Here is a 26,483-nt window from a genome sequence, read left to right on the forward strand (position 1 = left end):
CTACGTTTTTGCCGTTGAAAGTTTTCCCAAAATATGAACAGAAAAATCTCAGTTTTGACATGAACAGTAAAAACGAGTTTTAGATCTAAAAATTTTCCTTCGAAATTGACCCGATTCATGATCCGCTCAAACTACTATCATCATACATAACTTTTACGCATAAAAATCGACACAACGCATAATATGACTTGATCGACACAGCAAGAACAGAGTATACGTGCCTTTTTGATGATAACGTTACCGAAAGACGACACCGAAGCGGAGATAGAGAGAGGCTTGATCCGGGACGAACGTGGCACCGTTTTTCTCGAAATAAAATCACGAAAATCTTGCTGGAAAACTGAAGGGAAGGGGGCGGCTGCTATAGGCTTTAGAACCCTAGGTTTTGCTCTTGAAAATAATAAAAGTCTAGAATGAACTCGTGTGTGTGTTTGTGCGTGTCTAGGTGTGTGTAAAAGTGTGTTTGTGTGCGTGCGTGTGTTTTAAATATTTAGGAGACTAAATTTTGGTTCACTAAAATAATTGTCTACCAATTAAAACACTAACTCACACTCACTTTTAAATAAAACTCTACAATTAAAATATAACACACCATACTAGACTTTTAAAAGTTCTAAAATCATAAACTCACCAAAATAATTATTTTAGGATTCAAAATGCTAACATCTCACTAAATTATTTAAAATGCCCCCAAACTCAACTAAAAATAAAATATCATCTTTAAAATTGCCAAAAATCGTCACCGGGTCTTTTCCTCAATCCCGCCTCGAATGCACGCCTGAAACATGAAACTCAATAGACATTTTAACGTGCATCACATAAACATAAATAATTTAAAATAATGCATTTAAATAAATCATGCATCGCCCAAAACTCACTTAAAATTAATTTAAATGATTTAATAATTAAATGAATGCATGGGTTATACGTGTATTAAATTTGGGCACTACAATATTTATATATAACTGTTGATATATATGGTTGTTCAGTGACATCTCAAGTTAAAAATAATAATAATTTTCTTAGGTAAAAAGCTATTTGTCAACTACTTTGGTAACTTAGTGATATCTCATTGGAGACCCCATATAATTATATAGAATATTGTAGCAAAAGGACAGACCTAAAGTTTACCCCTTTTGTTCCATCATCTTTTGTATTTTTATCTCTTTATATATTTTACGTCGATTATGCTAATCTGATGCACAAATCTTTATCTCATACTTCCTAGTGGCACCACCATATACAGTGGTGCTTGAAACTGTCGACATATATTTCAAAACTTGGGGAAAACCTTAATCTCTAAGGTTCTGAACATTCATAAATCGAAAATTTAATAATATGAAGTTTGATTACATAGTAACATATTCATCGACCGATTTGTATCATTTAGTTTCTTTGCATGGTTTGGTCACTTTTGGACAGGTTGTAGGGAGCAAAAATGTCAAAAATTTTGATTCCTTTAGTTCATTATAAGCCTTCCAAAAAGCTTCATCAATGGCTGAGTTTCATTTACTAGCTAGTGATGTCTCTTTCATAGTGCAATAACTCCCATATCTTCTTCTTTTTTTCCCCTTTTCCCTGTTTCCCAAAAGGAAAAATTAGTTAACAAAAATAATAGCCATGATAAAAATAACTTAATTAATATTCCTGATCACTTCTCAAGATGATATCGCCAAGGACTTCACCTTTACTACATGGCTATTCAGTTTAGAGCACCGAGATCCTGACCTTTCGAGTTAGCATCAAACTCGAACGAACGAGCTCGTGCTGAGTTTTGGCCAATGGTCAAGCTAGTTACTGGCTGAGCCCGAGCTCGAGCCCAGTCGTATGCATCGAAACATTATTTACATTTTATTAATGATTATAAAGTTTTCATTTTTTTGGTCAACTTAATTTCTTCATAGCTAAGAATATATATACATGTTCCCCATTATTCATCCTTAAGTTTCCTTTTTTAAAAATGTCCCAACTACAAAAGGTTTGGTGGTGGTGGCATTAAATAATAAGTTAACCCCAAAAGTTTTGGGGAAAGCTGGGAAGCACTTATTTTTGTAAGCAAAAAAGGATTTAAAAGCTAGTCGTGGAACGATTTATCATACTTTATGACATTCTTTTTTTTTTTTTTAATTATAATGTTTCAAACTTGGAATTTTACTCATAGAGAAGATAATTAAATTTTAGTTTCTAATTGGTTTACCTTGTTTTATATATATATATATATATATATATATATATATATATATATATATATATATATATATATATATATATATATATATATATATATATATATATATATATATATATATGTTTCCATTCATTTTATGATTAATTTTTATTTAATTGAATAAAAAAATCCTTCGTATTTGTGAATGACATCCTTTTGTTTAATGATTATTTTTTATTATCAAACTTTGTAAATTAACCAAAATAACAAATAGGAAAATCACGAGGGAAACAATTTACAGTGCTTACATAAATTGTTGATATTACTAATGCTACATGTAATATGTTTATTTTGACTATGTAAAAGGATCTGAAAAATCAAATTCTTATTTTAGAACTACAATCATAATTGGTTCGTATTTGAGAATTTCTATAATCATTAATCTAGTTAGAATTTGTTTTATTTGTCAAAAATTGTTAATCATCTGATTTTTTTTTCTATAATTATCTCGTATAAAATTTTAATTTATATTTTAAATATCAATTGTTTGAAGGATACTATATATTATTTAATTTAATGTGAACAACTATTAAGTATAGGGAAAAATAGATTAAGTATTATACATGTAGAAAGTAAAATAATTTAAAAAGAATCTTCCAAGTTATCAATCGATACATGAGTATTTGTTTTCATAATAAATTAATAAATAAAAGTATATTAGTCCGAAAATAAAAGTGCATTTTTTTTTAGATTGGGGAGAGGTTTGTTATAACGAAACTCGAGACGTTGTCTCAAAACATTGGTGTTAGATGTGCTACAAATCATCGATAGTTACAAGTTAAAGAGCTACAAGCTATGAACAAATAAAATTGGTATTGTGAGAAAACATAATTAAAATATCCAATTCTTTACCAAAAGTAGAAAAGTTTTTGATGTCTCGTCGTATAATTATCAGTTGCCTTACCTTTGCCTGATTGAGACCAAAGCTAATGGCCGGTGAGATATATAATTATAACTAGCACATTATATATGAGCATATCAATCACTTTATATTATGTGAACAAATCAAAGATTGCTCTCCTTTATTAATTGGATCATAGAATCTGTTCATCAACTCATAAGCTGCATGTTTTCTTGTTGATGCCAATCACTTTTTCTAAACTAGAGATCAGACAGTTGATAAGAACGAGCTGTACTTTGATTCGGAGGCTGAAAGATCTATTTTCGGGTTGCTGATGATCTGCTGTCATTGTGTTGCATCCCGCTTAAGGTTGACTTTTTGGTGGCAAGACTGATCTTTCTTGTTCTCTGGCCTAACTAGCATGACCACTCCCACTTCACGGTTCGCTCTCCCGAGCAACATGGAGACGTACCAAATTAGCTCGTGGGACGACACGTTTGAAGGCCATGTCATGATGGCAGAAGAGGCAGACACAATGCTGAATAACAAGGTGAAGAAAGATTGATGCAAGTTATTTACATTTTCAAGATGATTACTTGCTTAGTTCTATATGTACTTACAAAATTTTTCATTTGTTTTTTTAGTCTGAAAATACATCTGATAAATCTCTTGAGGATAACTATGAAGGTAATCAAGCATCAAAGAATAATTCGGAGAAGGTAATGAGACCAAAAACTCTTAGTGTATATCCACAACATTTTTCTTGTCTAATGACTGAATATATACATTTTATGAACGAATAATAGATACAACGGCGTTTGGCTCAAAATCGAGCGGCAGCAAGGAAAAGTCGCCTCCGAAAGAAGGTTTAGGGACATTTCATTGATTCTATTAAATCTTAGTTCTTTCCGAAATTATTCAGTTTAATCTGTCGTTGTAACATCCTCTTATATTGACAGGCATATGTGCAGAAACTTGAAACGAGTCGTTTGAAGCTGGCACGGCTTCAACTTGAACTTGAGCAAGCTAGACAGCAGGTATTATATTATAATCAGGTGCAATCCGGAGATTCCCGGAAAGGGCAACCTGTCAAAAAGCTTATATTATACAACATATTATGGTCTACATTTTTGTTGTAGGGACTGTTACCTTGTAGATCTACGGCAAATATCGAAATATTTGGACCTATGAACTCAGGTATTTGGTTTTTGATAAAATTACGTTATACTTTTCTCGTGTTTTGTCTTAATGGTATGATAGTGATGAATATGCAGGAATTGCAGCGTTTGAGGTGGAATACGGGAACTGGATTGATGAGCAGGAACGAAAAATATCCGAGCTAAGAAATGTTCTGCAATTACCAGTTAGTGAACCAGAGCTAGGAATGATAGTACAGAATGTACTAAACCATTATCGAAATCTTTTCCGTATTAAAAGAGACGTTGCCAGGACCGATGCGTTCTACTTAGTGCACGGAGCATGGAAAACGTCGGTCGAGCAGTTCTTCCTTTGGATCGGAGGGTTCAGACCATCTACTCTTATAAATGTAACATGCAGACTAGCTATTCCATTGATATCTTTATTCAGCTAGTCTTTGGTAACTTATTTTTGAGTCTTTGGTACTCGATAATCAGGTTGTGATGCCTCAACTGGGGCTGGATGAGCAGCAAGTCGTTAAGGTTCGCACGTTGAGACATTCGTGTGTGCAAGCCGAGGATGCTCTATCACTAGGAGTGGAGAAGCTGCAGCAAACTCTGGCACAGGGCTTCACTTATCTAGCGGCTGGAACCGGAAATTATGGTGCTCTGATGCTTTCATCTCTCGAAAAGCTGGAATCACTCGAAAGTTTCGTGCTACAGGCGGACCACCTTCGAGAGCAAACTCTAGAGCAAATGTCTCGTATATTGTCAACACACCAAGCAGCAAAAGGCTTGCTTATATTCGGCGAGTATTTTCAACGTCTTCGGACTCTCAACTCTCTATGGTGTGGTCGCCTCAAGCCCCAACAGCCTTCCCATCTTCTGCATTATGACATTTACTAGTTAATTGGTAGTCAGAGCTCATCTACACTAGTTGTAGTTCTAGTTTATGGCCTATTTTATGTGTGTGTGAGTAGGTTTATTTAGCAATTTCAGTTATGGTTCTTAGCAAGTGACTGGAATTAGTTTGGTATATTGTACATATGTATGCACGAATGGTTGGAGTCTTGGAGATATTTCAAAGTTGTAATTAATATATGCGTATATGGCACTAATACCCGAAATTTAAGAGAGTTTTCGAGTTCAAGATCCAATTATAATAAATCCGTGATCCTCCAGAAACAGGTATATGTGTTGAGAAATGAATATTTTTTCTTGTATTTATGCGAGTTGAGGGCCCTTTTTACATATTCTTGTTTCATCCTGTTTCTTTGGCCAACTGTCTACTAATATTTGAATCGCATCCATTGAAAAATTCATTTTTTTTTTATTTAGGAAAAAATGTAAGAGGAAAATATTGAATGAAAGCATTTGTGTGATTTTCAGATTCCACGGAAGCTGATAGATTTCCATTAAAACAAAACTACAAACCAAATTTGGCACACTTCCCCCTTGCGATTCTCTTCCTCACGGCTTCAATCTGACCAATCCCGTCAAAAATTCCCCATTTTTCTTTATTGGAAATCAAAATTTTCAGCTTTTGTTACCGGGTTTTGAATCGAGGAACATGAGCAATTTGAGAGGGATGTGTAGACCCCAGGTTGTGTTCTCTTCGATGACTTGCTGTTGCAGATCGATTACTAGGGTTTCGTCGATTGAAAGCCCCAGCAGCAACAATTTCAGACTTCGCCAGTATTCACCGGTGTTCGCTGTTTGGTTTGATAGATTGGGGGAGCAGAGAAAGAATGGGCCGAGGGTGAGATTGAATCATCAGAGGAGGATGGTGGCTTCCAGAGCTTCTAATTGGATCGACGATAAATCTCCATACGAAACTCTTGGTAGTTTATTTTTAGCTTTATGTTTATGGCTTTGAGTTCCCCGTCTTCTGCGTTTCTGTCTGCTTGAATAATATATCATCCTTAAACAAATCGAACAGCAGCCGCTAAAACCATCCTGGTCTGATAAGTGGGCTCACTTCAAAGATAAAATTTCATGCAACACAAATTGTTATGGTGTTTTCACTTTTTTGGCTTGAGCATCAGACAAGGCAAACTCCGGATTATGTATCAGACAGGGTGATGTATAACCTCGTAAAAGGGTATCATTAAAGTTTAACTGCAGAAGTATTTTTTTTCCCGAAATTTGAGAGTGAAATTAGCAAGCAAGGATCGACAGGAAATGATAACAGTGAAGTAGAAGTTAAACTAAGGTTTCTTTGACCAACTGTAAACATCAAATATTTCAATTTCATCTATGAACTACTGCAACTTATGAAATGGGTTTGTAATCTCAGGAGTGAAAACTGATGTACGCAGCTTCTTTTTTGGTTCTTTTTAGGCGCTTCAAGTGTTGGCTTTGGCTTATTATTTAAATAAACTTGTCTCAAGCATCTATAAATCATGTATATTTTCTCGTTTTTTACCCAGTGACTTCTTATTTTTCTTTTCTTTTTTTATTGTTCTTGGGTGTGGTGACTTATGCTTGACTTTCCAAATCCAGAACTGGAAAGGGATGCAGATGAGGAACGAATAAAGATAGCATACAGGCGTCTGGCCAAATTCTATCATCCTGATGGTTTGTCCGTTATCTTCAATCTTTTACATGTGGTGCATCTGCAGTTTATTTCTTCCATTGTAATACTAAGACATGTATATATTTTTATACATGTTCTTAAATCCCATATATGGCTTGTACGAATTGAAACTTTTTGGTATCAAATAATTTTTATAATTTGAATGAATCCAAAGTACCTTTCTTAGTTGGGTACTTAATTTTTCTCTTCCAACTTTTCTGAGTACAGAGCATGAAGCTATAATTTTCAATTTTCTTTAAAAATATTTTTGCATCTTCAAAAACAAAATATTTATATATATATATATATAGGCTTTGCTAATGTACCACTTTTATCTTTCTAGTGTATGATGGTAGAGGAACTTTAGATGAAGGGGAAACAGCTGAAGCACGATTTATAAAGATTCAGGCTGCTTATGAGCTTCTTGTTGATGATGAGAGGAGGAGGCAATATGATACTGATAACCGTGTAAACCCGATGAAGGTGAAAAATTTCTTTCTAATACTTATTGATGTTTACTTATATCTTGGATACAAAGTGCGTCGACTTTTTCAGATACCGGGTGAATGTGTGTAGGAATGATGAAAACTAAGCTTCTGTCTGCTTTTTCAATAAACTTGATTCCAAATGCATTATAAATTTAAAGAGATATTTTAGGGTCTAGGTTATCTATTTTTAAGTAGTCTTAGACAAAACCTCTTTGTTCTCGTGAAATTGTCATTTAGTATTCATACAACAGCAGCATGTTGATGATCACAAGATGACCAAATGCAAATATAGAATAGTGACAGTAACAATGATGTGTTTTATGCGCAATTTGGATTTCTAATCTACTTGTCGTGTAATGCATCTACCTGCATCGAGGTTTGTTATTTATCAGGCATCTCAAGCATGGATGGATTGGCTTATGAAGAAGAGAAAATCATTTAACCAGAGAGGAGATATGGCCATTGCAGCTTGGGCTGAGCAACAACAGCTGGAATTAAATCTACGAGCACGTCGTCTTGCTCGAACGAAGGTAAAATAGTTTTTTTTATAACTAGGGATCCAAAAACTTCAGCCTCTAGGTACTTGATGAAAGAGGGTTTGATTGAATAGTGAACGTGGCAAGTGCTTGTCTATATTGTAACTTTTTAATTACAAACTTACAAAACCTGCTTATAATGTTTATGGAATTTCAGATTGACCCTGAAGAAGAAAGGAAGATACTGGTGAAAGAAAAAAAAGCATCCTTGGAGAACTTCAACAGCACTCTAAGACGGCATACCCTTGTTCTTCGAAAAAGGGATTTAATGCGGAGAAAGGCAGAAGAAGGGAAGAAGATCATCGGCCAGCTTCTGGCAGCAGAGGGTCTTGAACTTGAACAAGATGAAGATAACAAGTTGTAGGTCATAATTCATCTCAACACCTGTAATTATTCAATCCTATATTTTTACAAGGGATACATCGATTTATTGTGTAAAGTCATTGAAGGGAAATCATATGTATATTATCTTCCTACTAATCTAAAGAAAAAATGAAACATAAATCATGTTGTATATAATAATTCTTTACTTACCTGTCAGAACACAGTGAATTGGAATTTAAGATATGTACCACAACACATTTTTCCCCTAACACAAGTTCATGTTTCACATTTCTCTTTCGCGTTCGAGATTCGAGAGTTCGAGTATGCGAAAAGGAGTACTAACGCTGTTAAATTTGTGAGGGTTTGGAGTGGTTTTATTGATGTGATTTGGTGAATTGAATTCTCCTATTCTTCAAAGATTAGCCTTCTTGATTTCCTGTTGTGTATGGAACATTTTCATCTGATGTTCCATCGACTCCAACTGATGTTTTGAGAGGCTTCTTGAATAAAGTTTGGATATTCATCTCATGTTACGTTTTATGCTTCTAGTGTCATAAATAAGGCAATCAGTATTATTTATGTAGTGATAAATAATCTGGTTTGATTGGATTAAAAGTTGATTGTCATGATTAATTAATTGTTTAGGCTATGTTTGATAACCATGATAAGGGAATGATTATTAAATAATCATTCCTTATTTTGTCATTTTTTATTTAGTCTTCAAGCCCTTGATTATGATTGAAAGCCCTCACTAATCATGTTATTTGTGTGACTAAATATCCCTCCGCAAAAGTGTGATAATGTATAATTCTTGAATAGTGATCATGATAAGATTGTATATTGATCATAATACACTTGAATTATCTTCTTCAATATAATATGAAAATTAAAAATAATAAAAATTTAATAATTAATATAATATTTAAATTTTTATTATATTTTTTATAAATTAATTTCATATATTTTTATTATTTTCAATTATTTTAAAAAGAAACAATAATATAGTAATTATCACTAAAATTTATTAAACAATAAAATTTATATTTAACATATTATTACTATTTTAATTATTAATTAAATGTATATTTATAAATATATTTCTAATAAATATATTTAAATTAATTTAATAAATGTAAAATATAATTATAAATGTATAATTAGCTATCAAATTATTTTAAAATTAATTATAATTATTTTAAGAAAACAATAATATTGTAAATTATTTTAATTATTAAAGTAAATGCATATTTTCAAATTTATTTCTAATAAATATTTTTAAATTTATTTTAATAAATTTAAATTATAATTATAAATATTTAAATTATATATCCAATTATTTTAAGAATATATATTTAAGTAGCACTTAGGGTATTTCGGTCATTACAATAAAATTTATAAAATTAATCCATCATTTTATAATTATACCAAACACCATGTTATTTATCTCACCATACTATTAATCCATATCTCTCAATTTTTAATCACTCTAATTATTAATCATTTATTTATCTCATCACACATATCAAACGGAGCCTTAGTGTAAACTATTGGAACCCCTAGGCCTCGTTGCGCATGGGCGTGGAAAAATCGCAAGCAGAATTAAAACTATCTCTTCCATCTAGTGACAAATAATCATCCATTTTTCCTAATCCAATTATGTGAATGATATAAAAAAAAAAATCAACGAAATATACGTAGGAAGATTATTTCTATGATGTTTGGTACATAGACTAAGCGTGAGTGGAGCAATCTATGACCATTTTATCAACTATATCAAACTCAAGGTTTTATTTATGTTTTTAATGCGAGTAATGTTTTTATCTATTTAACACATACATGACCAATCATTCAATTATGATGTATAGATGAAAAGCCATAATTCGTCATGATAAAAGCTTGAATGAGACAATCTCACGGATCATATTTTGTGAGATTGATCTCTTATTTGGATCATCTAAAAAAAATGTAACTTTTTATGCTAAAAATATTACAATTTTTTTGAAAATATCGATAAGATTGACTCGTCTCATTGATAAAAATTCGTACCATCGTTTCACAAAATAACTACTCATTCATCCTTCAGCACACGATAAGTTGAGTAAATGAAATCTGCCAAACTCAAACTCAGCCCTAATGTTTAAATTAAATGATCAAAATATAGTCAAAAGTTGGATAAATCTGGATACCTCATCAATCCCCACCCCCAATCCCAGCCACCAAACTCAGCCTAGCAATGGGTATGAAATATCGCTCATTCACATTTGTAGAACACACACACACACATATATATATATCTCCAGATTAATCAAATCCTTACAAATTATATCTTTTTATATTTCCCAAAAAATGGAAAAAAGAAAAAAAAAGATGAAAAAAATGAAATTACACAGCTAGTTGAATGTCTCCAAGATCTAGCTGCCCTGCAATCTCCTCAAGTTGCTTCTTCACGCTCATGTCGATCAATTTCGAACCTGAATTCCCATACCGGATCGTGAACCCGGCCACCAGTGTCGGGTCGATCTTGGTTTTGATCCTCACGTTCCTCGCCCCCGTCAATTTCTGCACGCTCTTTGCGATCTGCGCCAGATGCTGTGACTCCAGCTCCACCACCGAGCTCACCACCGCCAGCTCCGTCTCCGTAAATTTGTTGTACACCACATCGAATTCCTTGATTATTTCTCTTATCATATCCACCCTCTTCATCTCCACCAGAATTTTGAGGAAATTCGCCACGTGCGGCTGCAGCTTCGACTTATTGGCTATCTTATCGACGATTTTGGCCTTATCTTCCTCCGTGACCGTGGGGTTTATGAAGAAATTCATCACCGCTTCGTCGGAGAAGACCTTGTCGATCGCTTCGAGATCCGAGCTGGTTTGGTCGAGTGTGTTGTTGGACTTAGCCACGTCGGCCAGAGCATTGGCGTAGCTTCCAGCGGCGGATTCGGCCATTCTTGCTCCGGATGAACCGCCTCCACCTGTCCGGCGGCGGGATGGGCGCGATTTCAGGGTGAGCTTGGGGAGGAGTAGGGTTGAGAGGGAGAGCTCGATTTTTCGAGTGGATTGCTGCAGTTGCGAAGACGGCAGCGAACGAGACTGGAAAGTGATTGGAGTTTGCTGAAGGGCGGCGGCCATTGTAGCTGTGGTGGTGGTGGGGAGGAGGAATGTGGATGTAGTGAAAAATGGGGGATTTTGGATTGTAATCAAGAGCATGACAGAAATGTGGTGAGGGATGGAATCTTATCTGGATAAGATTATAAATTGACACGTGTCCTATCCAATATAAATCGATCAAAATTTTTTTTTTTTTAAAAAAAAACTATAACAGTTATCGACTAAAGACACATAAGACAACATATTGAACAATGATATAATTTTTTCAAACAAATTTGTACCAGAATTTTATGATACTTGTTATGTATTTTCAATATTTTATATCATGGTAGATTTTTTGTGAGACGGTCTTATGAATTTTTATCTGTGATACGGGTCAATCTTACTAATATTCATAATAAAAATTAATTCTCTTAGTATAAAAGTAATGTTTTTTTTATAGATGATTCAAATAAGATATTCGACCTACGAAATTGATTTATATTTACTTGTTGGCATGAGGTGTACGTGTCTTGACCAATATGTTACAGCTGAGTAATACTTGGAGAAACACGAAGAAGAATACTCTCTCTTTTATTCAGTATATGAAAAATGAATGTACATGCATTAATGTGTTTATACACAATGACTGATAAATAATTGCACAGCAATTAATATGACTATCTAAGTATGAAACTCACCCTCAAGATGAACGGTACTTGTATGTCCAAAAATCAAGTTATATAAACCACATGTATGAAAATTATTAAATTATCAAAATATTTTAATTAAATGATTCTGAATGAATTAATGATATATTTTGAGTAACTAAATAATTAATTATGTAATTTTACTTGGTTTCATAATTTAAAAATTTTCAAACAAATATCGATGGTTAGCCTGAGACAGATGACCATAGACTATTAAAGTGTTAAAGATTTAAAAGTCAATTTTTTTTTAGTTAATAAAATATTTATTCTAGATAATTTAAGGATTTTAGCATTTTTAAGGTCAAATTTAAATGAATCTGATATGAATTCACGTACGAAAGAAAGATGGACACGATTAATTAGAATCGCGCCCTCAATTCAATAACGTTTAAAGGATGCGTGATGGGTTGTCCCGACATTTTGAATCAAGTATTGCGTGATTTTTACATCTAAACTACGAAAAGCTTAGCAACAAATAATCACAAGAAAACAATCTACACTCGAGTGAACCTTCAAAGAACTCGCATTTGACAACCTATGTAAGAACGGTCGACAACACCACAAAGCATAAACTTTCATAAGTTTGATTTTTGATACCAAGCAAGAAGTTTTTTTGTTGTTTGAGAGAAAACTCAAGAACAAGGTAATTCAATATTCAATAATCTGAATAAGTGTGCAAAAATTTGTCCAAAATTGCTTACAATCCAAATATATGAAAAGATAAGTTTCCAAATTATCTAGTGCTCAAAATAAGGTAAAAATATATTTGTCCGCATTCCAAGCGCCGTGGCGCTGAACCTTCGGCTGGGGCAGTGCCTAGGCTAGGCGCTACAGGCACGCAAAAGTAGCGTCTAGGCACTACAATTCTAGCTAGCGCCTAGGCGCTAGCTTCTTCCTAGCGCTGCGCCACTTCTTCCCAGGCGCTGTAGCACTGGTCCACCCATATTAATCCGCACTTAATAGCATCCATCTGGCCTTCAAGATCACTATTATGTATCACGACTCCTTTGAGACTTGGAACCTTGCTTGTAAGCTCCTCTCGATTGCTTATGAATCCATGCAATGCTTTCTTGGATCTATTCATCCGCTCCTTCGTGATTGGTCCTTCCGGAAACTCTAAAGGATCCCACGATTTCCTCGGAGCTTGACCTACCATGATCTCATCATCATCCTCTTCTTGAAAAGGATTTGTACTCAAATCTTTGCTACCTACACAAAAATGAAAGAAGTTAGTAATAACAAGGATTATATGATCAACATGCTTACCTTTAAGCTCAAGTTTGTCGGTGCTATCGTCACCGTGCTCCATCAACGCTTTGAACCCTTGCTCCATGGTTGCCTTCGCTATCAACTCACCAACTTCAACATACACCAAATAACAAACAAAACCAAATGATAAAATATAATTATTTATCACAAATATCAGATTCCTCCCCTTCTTAGACCTAGTTAACACAAAAATAAAATACATATACATGTATGACCATAGTTCACTAGGAATAAGAATTATCTCATGCAATGAATATAGAATGAAAAATTTATTCTCTTTAAACATATATTCGTCTTGAATGAAAAAAATTATCATATTCTATCATGTACCTTTCAAAACCATCATCAACCAAATATAAATCATGCAAATAGGACACACTAAATGTACTATCCATGCTATCACTTATCACACCACATGAGTTCAATTCCAACGCATTCAATTCATTTCCATGACAAAGTCTCATCAATTTGACAATTTTTGAAAACTCAAATCAATAACAGTTGAATTTGATTCATATATTATATCACCATCTCATTTCTATGACACTTAGGCAAAAAGGATAAATCACAATCATACCTCCTAAATATCACATGTTCGACACGTTCTCCAAACCCTCGAAAACGACAACACAAGGAACTAAGGTAATGAAGAAGGTCATACCTCATAGTCGTTGCAGTGACAATGATGTGAATCTCGATACGAATAAATAGCAAACACGATTAAAACGCAATCGCACCCACTATTTAATTACGATAATAAGACTCGTGTGTTTTCCCGATCTTTTGAATCAAGTAATTGATGTGTTATTCACCTCTAAACTATAAAAGTTTAGCAACAAATAAACACGAGGATAACAATCGAAATTTGATACGAACCTTCGAAGAACGACGCCTATGACAATCCGCACAAGCACGATCGACAAACGCCACAAAGTTATAAACTTTGATAAGTTTGATTTGATTTAACAAAGCTAAAGCCTTGAAAAGTTGAGAGAAAAATCTCACAAGTTTGAAAAAACTCAAAATAATATGTGTATTGTGTGTCAAAATTCGTCCAATATGGTTTACATATAAAAAAGATTACTAAAATCTAGTTTCCTAACAAAATAAAACTCTAAAGACGGTAATTTTTCTCGCCCAAAACTCTAGTACACTCGGGAATAAACTTCAGCTGGAAACAAGAGACACAGACCCCGTGCTCACCTCCGTGTACGGGTCCGTGTAGACACTGTCAATGGGCATCTCAGGTTGTATAGAGCACGGACCCCGTGTGCAGGTCCGTGTGCAGGTCCATGTGCTCTCGGCCGCTTAAAACAAATGCTTGAATGGTATTTCTTCGGCTCCCAAACCCACTCCCATGTCTTCTACACCTTCCTCGGAGTTTGGCCCACCATGATCGCGTCATCCTCCCCTTCTTGAAAAGGATTTGTCCTCAAATCTTTGCTACCTACACAAAAAATGAAGCAAGTTAGTAATAACAAAGATTATGTGACCAACATGCTTACCTCGAAATTCAATTCTGTAGGTGCTATCCCCCATGTGCGTCATTGACCTTTGGAACCTCAACTCCTTGGTTGCCCTCTCCATGTAATCATCAATTACTTCAAACATCAAATAACGAGTGACATAGAATGATAATGTTAATATCGCATTAAGCATCATGAAGATTAAATTCATCCCCTTCTTAGACCTAGTTAACAACACAAAAATTTCAACACAAGTGCACACCCATAGTTTACTAGGAATAAGAATTTTCTCATGCAATGAATATGAAATGAAAAATTTCTTTTTCTTTTCTTTGGCCTCTTTTTCTTTCCTCTCATCATTTTTTCTATTTTTCTTTCTATGGTCATCTCACTTTTTTGTTCACTCTTTCTTTCGACCATATCTTTTTCTTTTTCTAAGGTCATCTTACTTTTATGAACACTATCATATCACTATTTTGAACACTCTTTTTTCCCGCCTCATATTTTCTTATTTCTCAACTGGTCCTCCAACACTTGATTCGGGGACAAGGAAAACAATACAATCGGTTCTGTGTTTAGGACACATGTGTACCTATTCTTGAAACCATCATGTGTCACATTCCTATCGTAGTGCCAAGGTCTACCCAACAAGATATGACAAACATGCGTTGGCACCACATCACACAATACCTCATCAACATAATCCCCCATCGAAAAGTATACCAAAAATTACTTCAGTTATGTAAATCGCATGCATGAAAATTATTAAAGTGCTAAATTATTGTAATTAAATGATTTTGGATACATGAATGATATATTTTTTGTGAATAAATGACTAATTGTGTAATTTTGCTTGGTTTCATAATTTAAAGATTTTCAGACGAATATCAATGGTTGGCCAAGGATAGAGGACCAGGGACGATTAAGGTGTTAAAGATTTAAAAGTTAAATTTTTATTTTTAGTTAAAAAAATATTTATTGGGATTTTAGAATTTTTAAGGTCAAATTTAAATGAATCAGTGGGAGCAATGAATTTATGTATTTTATAAGAGACTTTTGGAAATAAGTATTTTTTAAATATTTTAATTTGAGCCTAACGATTTTATTGATCTTAATGTGCCTAATTTATTAATTAAAAACTAGAGTTAATAAAGCCCAATAATTAAGTAATTAAAAGTCGTTTTGTTTTTTTAATTAAACATAAGTGTTAGGATCGATTAGGGGGAGCACTGTTGAGCTACAATAGCTTGGTTCTTGAAATATTGAACACCGATGAATTAAATCGAGTTTGGTGTTCAAACCAAGCGGAAAATACTCGAAATAATCCTTCGTAGAAACCGATTAAATCTTTTGTAAAGCATTTAAAATATATGCAAGTTGAATGAGTAAAAGTATTTTAGTTGAAGCATTTTATCAAACACTTGGTATGCAATATTTTGGTATTTGAAGAACACATAAAATGCTTCAACAATGTATCCTTAAAACTATGAAAATAATAAGTAAATGCAATAAACAAATAGACACGAATTTGTTTATGGATGTTCGGAGATTTCAACACTCCTACGTCACCCCTTCTTCCTCTTGGGAAGGATTCACTAGAAGACTTTGATTTATACAACACCTTGTACTAACCCATTCAGCTAGGACTTACCCACTGCCTAAACTGAAGTCATAGCACTCAAGATTGTAGGCAGCACCTCACAATCAGCATATTGTTTAATGTCTCATATGCAAAGACTACATACACAAGTTTTACGTCTTTGTGCAAGACTCACTCAACTAATATGTGAAGTTCAACTCTCTTGTATATGTGTGAGTGATTGTGTGTGAGGAATTTATCAGTTACAGTGTACATCTCAAATGTATCCTCACACAAGGGCTTGTGCTCTCAACTAGCTAATATATTCATGCTAACTGCCCATGCTTTGAATCCCACTTCAAAAGCTCTTGTTTGATCTTCAATATGTTGTATTTATAGGCTCCAACACTGATATATACGTTAGACACAAAATTATGACCGTTTGAAAAGTTTATGTACTGTTTCTGGAATTGCAACGGTCAAATTCGTCTTGCTGAACATTTTCCCGACTGGTCAACTCTGGTCAATTGGTCAACTCTGGTCAACTCAAATGGTCGTTCAGTTCAACTGGTCACCAGCTGGTTCAGTTCAGCTGGTTCAGTTGGTTCAGTTTCAGCTGATGTGCTGAAATCAGTCTAGCTGATTTCAGTTTGTGCAGAACCAGTAACTTCATCGTCATTTATCAGCATCGTAAGCTTCGATCAGACTTTGACTTATTAGAATGATTTGTAGATATTTTTTTTTATCTTTCCAACGCATACTGAATCGCTTTGTTTCGATAACCGAGCTGAGAGATATGACCAAAATACGGCAGCTGCTCAAACACAACTGATTGCTGTTTTCGTGTGATCAGTTCGGTAATTGAGGGATCATTTAGACCATGATAACATCCGATTTTGCCCAACTGACGTGAAATACGATTTGTTCCAAATTGAGTTTTCTAATCATTCCAATCGGCGGATTGTCATTTGAATCATCCAGTTGAGAGATATCATCAAAATACCGAAGCTCGCCAGAAATTCAGTTTGTGTAAAATTCAGTTTCAGCTAGCTTCTTGTGTTTGCAACTTCACACTTGAGTAAATATGTTAGAAACACAATAACAAGTTTTGTTAACATCAAAATCAAGATTGCAAACTTGAAAAGTTCCAACAATCTCCCCCTTTTTGATGATCACAAAACTTGGATAAACAATCAACTCAACTAACATATTTCTCCCCTTTTTTGTGAATCAAAAAGTCATATTTTCAAAACATTTTAAACAAAATTTTCTCCCCCTCAATATTTAAAAATAATAACTCCATTAAAATTACTATGAGTTCTCCCCCTATATTTTTGAAATTTTGAAAATTATAAAATAAGAAGGATAACTAACCAATTTTCTCCATGACTCATTTTCTGCTGCAGCACATATGCTCTGTCTTCCATGAATAAACTGTATTTTCTCGAGCATAATTAGGATGAAAATTTTATATTGCTGTAAACCTCTACGAGTCTAGTTTGCAACGCAAAAAGCGGTTCATCATTTGGACACTCGAGATAGGAGATATATTATTTTTCCCACGGTCGCTGCAAGCTGCGCGAAAATTCGGTTTTGCATATATATATGTGTGAAAAATCTGAAATTTTGAATTTTAAACATCAAAATCAGTTTCAATGTTCTTTCAAGAACAACCGGCTCTGATACCACTTGTTAGGATCGATTAGGGGGAGCACCGTTGAGCTACAATAGCTTTGTTCTTGAAATATTGAACTTGGAGATGTGGGAGTGATTGTGTGTGAGGAATTTATCAGTTACAGTGTACATCTCAAATGTATCCTCACACAAGGGCTTGTGCTCTCAACTAGCTAATATATTCATGCTAACTGCCCATGCTTTGAATCCCACTTCAAAAGCTCTTGTTTGATCTTCAATATGTTGTATTTATAGGCTCCAACACTGATATATACGTTAGACACAAGAATATGACCGTTTGAAAAGTTTCTGTACTGTTTCTGGAATTGCAACGGTCAAATTCGTCTTGCTGGACATTTTCCCGACTGGTCAACTGGTCAATTCTGGTCAACTCAACTGGTCGTTCAGTTCAGCTGGTCAGCAGCTGGTTCAGTTGGTTCAGTTTCAGCTGATGTGCTGAAATCAGTCTAGCTGATTTCAGTTTGTGCAAAACCAGTAACTTCATCGTCATTTCTCAGCATCGTAAGCTTCGATTCCGACTTTGACTTATAAGAATGATTTGTAGATCTTTGTCTTATCTTTCCAACGCATACTGAATCGCATCGTTTCAATAAACGAGCTGAGAGATATGACCAAAATACGGCAGCTGCTCAAACACAACTGATTGCTGTTTTCTTGTGATCAGTTCGGTAATTGAGCGATCAGTTAGACCATGATAAATTCCGATTTTTCCCAACTGACGTGATATACGATTTGTTCCAAATTGAGTTTTCTAATCCGTCCAATTGGCGGATTGTAATTTGAATCATCCAGTTGAGAGATATCATCAAAATACCGAAGCTCGCCAGAAATTCAGTTTGTGCAAAATTCAGTTTCAGCTAGCTTCTTGTGTTTGCAACTTCACACTTGAGTAAATATGTTAGAAACACAATAACAAGTTTTGTTAACATCAAAATCAAGATTATGAACTTGAAAAGTTCCAATAACAAGCCCTACACACACACCCCGAAACACACACACCCAACTTATGTAAATTTGGAAGAGGAAGAACGGTCGAACCCTTCTTTGTTTGCAAAGGAAGTTTTTGTTTTTTTTTCTTCGTTCTTCGATTTTCTTCCTCGTTCTTCATTCCAACAATGATCACCAGCTCCCTTGCAACATAGTTTGGTTTTCAGTGGGATTTTGTCGAGAAAAAGGTAAAAAAACATCCTTTGTTCTTCACCGACGTTCCAACGTTTCAATATTCATATTTCGAGCGTTTTAAATGCAAAGGCACTTTCTAAACCTTTCTTTTTGTATCATTCAAACGATATTATAGATGTTTTATGATATTTTGAATGAAAAACATGTCGATAAAGTTTTATCAACGTTTTGAACAATATATTTTAAAGTTTCGATGTTTTTAATACACGTTTGAGTCGCGTTATGATTTCTAGCGATTTGCTACCGTTAAAAGGAAGGGAGATTATGTTTAGAATTCCTAAAGGGAGTCCCATGTAGGGTATAAAAGGACAAGAATGAGAGGGAAAGCCCCGAGCCTCGGTTAAGGTTTATTGCATGTAAGGGTTTGGTTTTGGCACTTGCAAGGGAAGGCTGCGTGTGGGCTATCTAGTAGTGATAAAGGCATTGTGTTGGGTCTGATTCATGGTCCTAGAGAGTACTAGTGTGGTTGGAAACAAGGGTAGAACGATAGGGAAGCGTTGAGGACTCGGTTGGGGCTTAGGTCTCACAGTTTTAGGGAAAAAAATGGAGAAAGATGGAACATGGTGGGCTGTGCATGGGAGCTGGTGCGTGAGCAGTCCAATAGGGTCCTAAGAAGGAATTATAAGAAGATGGATTTTGTCTAGCAAGGGGCTGATCAAAGGTGGCTCGAGGTAAAGTTGGGCCGCGACATAAAGCATGAGGAAATCGTGCGGTTTGGCTAGGGCTTAGGAAATAGGCTGGACCGTGGTCTTATGTGGGTTGGACCATGGCTTATGAGGGTAGACTAGGGTCTAATAAGTCGCGGTTAGAAGTTGGGAAACAGTTATTAAGTTTCGAGTCAATTGAGGCTATAAACAGGATGACAGTTTAACGATTAAGTTGAATAAATTGAAAGACGCGAGTTTTCGTTTAAGAAAATTATTAGAAGTAAAAAATAAGGTTATATGATGGTTCAGGATAGGCTTGAGTCAATAAACATAGGAAAAAGTCAAAAACAGGGAGTTCGGCGTCCATGGGTAAAATGATAATTTTATGTCCCTAGGTAGTTCTAATGTCATGGCAGTGCCCCGAGGGGTCATAATACATGTTAAATGATTTTTAAAATGATTATGGTAATTTTACGATAAATGCTACAGTTGAGTGATTATCTCAAAAATGCTTATTTTACGATTTTTGAAAGATATGATATATTATAAATAAAAGAAAAAGAAAAATGTTTTGAATGATGCGAATTGACTTTGACTCAGATGACTGGTGGGGATCCGTCTTAAGAAGGGTTGGTGAACTTACTTTATTTTATGTCACAGCCTAGTGAGAGAGTTGTTGAAACCCCGCCACCAGGTACCATAGTTTATAGATTGATCAATTGAACAGAGGATAAAGGATAAAGGATTGTCACTTTCAAGTATCAAACTTCACCAAAAATTATTTATGATAAAGGATGAAGAAATTCTATATGACGTTGAGTATTTTGAATGTTTTATGAAAATGTGTATGTTTGCGATTTTTAAATGGTAAGTATTTAATTAAAAATAATATTTTTAAATGCATGTGCTTGTATATATATGATTTTCTATCACGGTTGGATGTGCTGAGTTGTTAGACTCACTAGGTTTGAATGGTTACAGGTGGTGAGGGAGGCTCGGATGCTTGAGTGGATCAGGCATGTCAGTACACTCCCGAAGACTTTACGTTTTCCGCAATATTATGGTAATTAAAGTTTTGGTTAAGATTTTGAAGATTATTTTAAGGAGATATTTATGTTTCATTTTTAAAAGTTTAGACGTTGTATTTCGTATGATTGACGATTTATAGATTTTTTTATCACAAATTCTGATTTTATTAAAATATGGATTTATGTTTTGGTATGATTTAGTCTTTATGGAGATATTAGAAAAAAATGTCTAGTATTATTTATTTAAAATAAGTGGTAAAGGACGTTTCAGTTGGTATCAGAGCTAGGTTCTTGTAAGGGTTGTGTCTACTGCCACTCCTAGAAGCTCGAGAAGTCAAGCTTCAAGTCTGTGAGTTTTTACTAATTTAATTTTTACATGCTAGATTTAAATGCTTCTATGATATGGATAATATGAGGTTAGACGTTCTTTTAAATTTAAATGCATGTTGGTTACGTGATTTGGATGGTGTGTACAGTTATGCCTCTGAGACGTGTTGTTTTCATGAGTGGGGAGGAGGAGAGATGTGAGGAGATACCTCGACCACCCTAGATGCTGCTACTAGGGTCAATTTGATGTGTATTGGACTTGTTACTTTAGTATTGCATGTCTCGAATTTGCACAATTTAGGAAGGAGTTTTTGAACAAGAGCTTACGTGCATGAATTATATAGGAAATCAAGAACTTAGGGGGATGAATTTTAATTAGTTAGAGCACTTTAAGGATTCAATTGCATAATTTGGAAACTTTAGGAACCTAAGGGCATTGAATTTGATATTTTGTGCTTAATATGAATAATCCGAGAACTATAGGGCTTAAATTGCGAATTTCAGAAAATTGAAGGGCGGTACAACAATTTTCAGAAATTATGGGCCACCTATGCTTTGCTAGGTTCTGGAGTTACACACTCATTTATACCTGAATCCTTTGGGTAACGATCAGAGATCATGAAATCGGGATTTAGAGTTACAGTGCCTTCAGGCGAGCAAATGTTGTCTACCAACTTAATGAAAGACGTGGAGCGTAGGTTGCATAAGGATATTTTGCGAGCAGCACTTATTGTGTTGCCAATGCCTGAGTTCGATATTATTTTGGGAATGGATTGGTTAGCGCTGAATGGAGCTTGGATTGATTCCGGCAGAGGTTGGTGTCTATCAAACCAGCCAACGAGAAAACTTATACTTCGAGGCAGCAAAGAGCATACCAATGCCGCTCATCATTTCTTGTATTTGTGCAAGGAAGCTTGTTGGAACATTTCACGTTCGCAATCTTTATTTTGTTGTTCACAAAACTTGTTATTGTGTTTCTAATAATTTTACCTAAGTGCGCAGAAACTGGAACTGATCAGTTATCGAGCCAAAACTGAAGTTATCGAGATGCAAACAGAAGTGCCAACTGATCGCCCAAACTGAACCAGTTCAACTGAAATATCAAAATAACAGTTCAATTGATTGTCCAGCTGATAGGCAGTTCAGCAGAAAACCTTGAGAAGCCCGGCCAGCTGATGAAGAGTCCAGCTGACCAGTTCAAGTAAAGCAGCGAAATCAGTTCAGCTGATGAGCCAACTGATTTCACTGAACTAGTTCAAGATCAGTTCAGAACATCAGTTATGAATCAATCAGTTTGTAGAACATGACAAGCTTATTCTATGGAATCCAGCTATGTGCACTGAGGAAAAGCCTTTGTCCAGTCAAAGGACAATAATAGACGTTGCAGCAGTGCTTAAAGCAAAAACGTTCTAGAATGGCTATCAGAAAATACAATACAAATATCGAGGAATGTACTGCAACGTTCATATTTGACGAGTCTTGGTGTACAGTCTCATTGCCTCTACAAATACCAGACCAAGACCATCAACAAATAAGAAATGTATGGAAAATACACAACTGTGTGAAGATAGAAGAGAAAAAGGGCATGCCAACTACTTAGTTTAGAAGTAAAATTATCAGTGTGTGATAACACTTTCGTGTTGTATTCATAGTTCAGTTCTCACACACACACACACCCAATCACTCATATATATAGAGAATTGAGCGAATTGATAAGTTGAGTGAGTATTGCACAAAGATGTTAAACTTGTGTATGTAGTCTTTGACACATAGACATTTAACAAGTGTTGGCTGGAAGGTGGTACTTTCAGTCTAGGCTAGAAGTTCAGTTAGGCAGTAGGGTAATTCCTAAGCTGACTTGGTTTGTATAAATCAAAGTCTTCTAGTGAAACCTACCCGAGGTGGTAGAAGGGATGATGTAGGAGCATTCGAAGTCTCCAAACATCCATAAACATATCTTGTGTTATTAACTGTTTGACTATTGTTTTAAAACTGATTTGATCAGTTCGAGCAATTATCAGTTCAGTTCTCACCATAACTGAACTGATATAAGCAAGAACTGATCCCCCTTATATCAGTTAATCAGTTTGCAAAAGTTAAAAGCTTTAAACTGATTAGCTTTCTTAATGAATGATTGTTTCGAGTATTTTTCTCTTGGTTTAAAACCAAACTCGATCTAATTCATCGGTGCTTATATTTTTGGAACACGAGCTATTAAAGCTCATTGAGAATATTGTATTTGAAGCGCCTTCAAAGGTGCCCAAACCAATCTATAAAGCTTATGCGAAGAGGTTGCCAGGTTTTCTTTCCAGTATCATCTTCGTGCCTGATTGAAGATATATAGGTTGTCAGAGACTTTCCGGACGTATTCCTTGATGATGTTATTGACATCCTACCTGAGAGTGAGGTGGAATTCTCCATCAAGTTGTTGCCAGGTACATTGTCAATCTCTGAGGCACCGTATCATTTAGCAGCTGCAGAGATGAAGGAGCTGAAGGATCAAATTTAGAGCTACAAGATAAGGGATTCATTCGCCCTAGTTTCTCCCCATGAGGCTCACCAGTATTATTTGTGAAGAAGAAAGATGAGAGTATGAGACTCCGCATCGCTTATCGAGAGCTAAACATGGTGACTGTGAAAAACAAGTACCCCTTGCCGAGAATTGAATATCTATTCAATCAATTGCAATGAGCTTCTATATTCTCGAAGATAGATCTTCGATCATGATACCATTAGTTGAGAGTAAAAGAATCAGATGTGCATAAGACAACTTTCAAGATTCGTTACAGATATTATGAATTTCTAGTTATGCCCTTCGAATTGACGAATGACCCAACGATCTACATGGGTTTCATGAATTGCATATTTCAGCCGTATTTTCATCAGTTGATTATCTTATTCATAGACGATATTTTGATCTATTCGAGGAGCAGAGTCAGCACTTGAAAATAACATTCTGTAGGATTGAAAATTGTATGCTAAGTTCAGCAAGTGTAATTTATGATTTAAAAAGATGACATTTTTAGGCCACATTATCTCAAGTAATGGAGTGGAGGTTGATCCAACGAAAGTCGAGGCAGTCAATGAATGGCCAGTGCCTAGAAATGCAACCACGATACGCAGTTTCTTATGTTTACCCGACTATTATCGTAAGTTCATCAAAGGCTTTTCCTCTATTGCAGTGCCCTTGATAGAGCTGACGAAGAAGAATGCCAAGTTCATATAGGGAGCTGATTGTCAGGATAACTTTGATCAGTTGAAGCAAGATCTTACTACGACATCAATTTCAGCTATGTCATCGGGGCAAGGAGAGTACATGTTGTACACAAATGCTTCAAAGCTAGGTATGGACCCAATTCTTATGCGTCATGATCGAGTTATTGCATATGCCTCTACACAATTGAAGGTGCATGAGAAGAACTATCTTACTCATGACCTCGAACTAGCAGCAGTTGTTTTTGCTCTGAAGATTTGGAGACATTAATTGTATGGAGAAAAGTGCAAAATCTTTACCGATCACGAGTCTCAAATATTTTTTCACCCAGAAAGAGCTGAATATGAGACAAAGAAGATGGTTAGAGCTTGTGAAGATTACAACTGTGATATTAGCTACCATCCTTGGAAATATAATGTAGTTGTAGATATTTTGAGCATAAAAACAACAGTCTTAGACCAACTATCAGTACCGAAACTTCTTCACGTGGAGATTCAGAGTTTCAATCTTGAGATGTATACTAATGGCAAGGCTCCTAATCTATCTACTTTGATGGTACAATATACCTTGCAAGACATAATTCGAGTCAGAGCAGATTATAGACAAGCAGTTATATTAATGGAGACAGCAGGATGAATCTAAGGGCCAGATGTTATATCAGCTGAGGATGGTATTGTAGAATACAGAGGCTGACTTTGGATTCCTAGTGCGGATTCCATTAGAGAGGAAATCTTGACATAAGCTCATAATACACCATATTCTATACATCCATGGAGCAAAAATATGTATAAGGACTTGCAATTACTATATTGGTGGTTGAGTATGAAACGAAACATCGTACGTTTTGTATCTGAATGTTTAACTTGTCAGCAAATAGAGGCAAAAAATCAGAGACCAGCAGAGGTGCTCAGACCATTTCCTATTCCTAAGTGGAAGTGGGAAAACGTTACCATAGATTTTGTAGTGGGATTATCGAAGACGGTAAAGGGCTTCAACGTTGTTTGGGTGATAGTTTACCGTCTCGTCAAATGAGCACATTGTCCGCCAGTAAAGAAAACTTTCTCCATGACGCAGTATGCAAAACTATACATTTGATAGATAGTCAGGCTACAAGGAATATCAATTTATATAGTGTCTGATAGAGACACGAGATTTACTTCATCTTTCTAGAAGAGTGTGCATTCTGCTATAGGAACAAAGCTACTGTTCCGTACAACATTTCATCATCAGACAGATGGTCAGTCAGAGAGGTTGATACAGATTATAGAAGACTTACTTCGAGCATGTGTGATCAATTTCCAAGGAAGTTGGAAGCCGAAGCTACCTCTAGTGGAGTTCACCTATAGCAACAGTTTTCAGTCGTCGATAGGAATGACTCCATATGAGGCAATATATGGAAGGAAATGAGTTACACCTATTCATTGGGATGATGTATGCGAGAGAGCTGCAACAGGACCAGAAATTGTCAGCATCCATCAGACTTAATAGTCAGAATCCGGGACAAGATGAAGACTGTACAGAGTTGATAGAAAAGCTATGCTGACAAAAGAAGAAGGGATCTCGAGTTTGCCATCGGAGATCTTAGACAAGCTTGGTCTAAGATTCATTGGACCATTTGAGATCTTAGACATAGTGGGAGCATTAGCTTATCGAGTGGCGTTGCCACTTAATCTTTTTTTAGTTCACAATGTTTTCCACGTGTCTATGCATCGCAAGTACATGTCAAATCCTTCACATTTACTAAATTTTGAGTCACTGCAACTCACACCAAACCTGTTTTATGAAGAGAGGCCTACTCAAATTTTAAGCTGACATGAGAAAAGGCTGCGGAATAAGGTGATAAAGATGGTCAAAGTCTAGTGGCTGAATCACTTGGAGGAAGAAGCTATTTGGTGACCGAGACTGATATGAGGAGTTGATAAACGGAGTTGTTCATTGAGTCTTAATTTTGATGACAAAATTTTATTTAAGGGAGATAGGAGTTGTAACGTCCAAAAATCTGGTAACATAAACTGCATGCATGAAAATTATTAAATTGCTAAAATATTTTAATTAAATGATTTTAGATGAATGAATGATATATTTTGGGTGACTAAATGATTAATTATGTAATTTTACTTGGTTTCATAATTTAAAGATTTTCATATGA

The 26,483-nt window shown here is 35.1% G+C and overlaps 3 protein-coding genes across 3 annotated transcripts; 2 read left to right on the forward strand and 1 right to left on the reverse strand.

The window, feature by feature from the left end:
• The first annotated feature begins 3,195 nt into the window (after positions 1-3,195).
• On the forward strand, positions 3,196-5,619 carry LOC140827553 (transcription factor TGA4-like). The gene is made up of 7 exons (XM_073190251.1): positions 3,196-3,618; positions 3,713-3,787; positions 3,875-3,934; positions 4,028-4,105; positions 4,208-4,265; positions 4,343-4,614; positions 4,703-5,619. Exons 1-7 carry the CDS (start codon positions 3,490-3,492, stop codon positions 5,108-5,110), a joined length of 1,080 nt encoding a protein of 359 aa, XP_073046352.1. The 5' UTR covers positions 3,196-3,489; the 3' UTR covers positions 5,111-5,619.
• Positions 5,548-8,383, forward strand: LOC140827554 (uncharacterized). Its single transcript, XM_073190252.1, has 5 exons — positions 5,548-6,045; positions 6,707-6,781; positions 7,123-7,262; positions 7,660-7,797; positions 7,961-8,383. The coding sequence occupies exons 1-5, from the start codon at positions 5,775-5,777 to the stop codon at positions 8,165-8,167; spliced, it is 831 nt and encodes a 276-aa protein (XP_073046353.1). The 5' UTR covers positions 5,548-5,774; the 3' UTR covers positions 8,168-8,383.
• A 1,859-nt stretch (positions 8,384-10,242) lies between these two features.
• Positions 10,243-11,333, reverse strand: LOC140827555 (ATP synthase delta chain, chloroplastic-like). Its single transcript, XM_073190253.1, has one exon. It carries the CDS (start codon positions 11,257-11,259, stop codon positions 10,510-10,512), a length of 750 nt encoding a protein of 249 aa, XP_073046354.1. The 5' UTR covers positions 11,260-11,333; the 3' UTR covers positions 10,243-10,509.
• Between the last annotated feature and the right edge of the window lie 15,150 nt (positions 11,334-26,483).

The sequence above is a fragment of the Primulina eburnea genome, chromosome 3 (assembly GCF_022965805.1).
Source record: "Primulina eburnea isolate SZY01 chromosome 3, ASM2296580v1, whole genome shotgun sequence".
NCBI lineage: Eukaryota > Viridiplantae > Streptophyta > Magnoliopsida > Lamiales > Gesneriaceae > Primulina > Primulina eburnea.

Bases quoted from the DNA above. Each gene is read 5' to 3' on its own strand.
- LOC140827555 (XM_073190253.1), bottom strand. From the start codon at position 11,259: ATGGCCGCCGCCCTTCAGCAAACTCCAATCACTTTCCAGTCTCGTTCG.
- LOC140827553 (XM_073190251.1), top strand. From the start codon at position 3,490: ATGACCACTCCCACTTCACGGTTCGCTCTCCCGAGCAACATGGAGACG. The intron at 3,788-3,874 runs GTAATGAGACCA...AACGAATAATAG, and splicing joins CAAAGAATAATTCGGAGAAG to ATACAACGGCGTTTGGCTCA. The intron at 4,266-4,342 runs GTATTTGGTTTT...ATGAATATGCAG, and splicing joins ATTTGGACCTATGAACTCAG to GAATTGCAGCGTTTGAGGTG.
- LOC140827554 (XM_073190252.1), top strand. From the start codon at position 5,775: ATGAGCAATTTGAGAGGGATGTGTAGACCCCAGGTTGTGTTCTCTTCG. The intron at 6,046-6,706 runs GTAGTTTATTTT...TTCCAAATCCAG, and splicing joins ATCTCCATACGAAACTCTTG to AACTGGAAAGGGATGCAGAT. The intron at 7,263-7,659 runs GTGAAAAATTTC...GTTATTTATCAG, and splicing joins ACCGTGTAAACCCGATGAAG to GCATCTCAAGCATGGATGGA.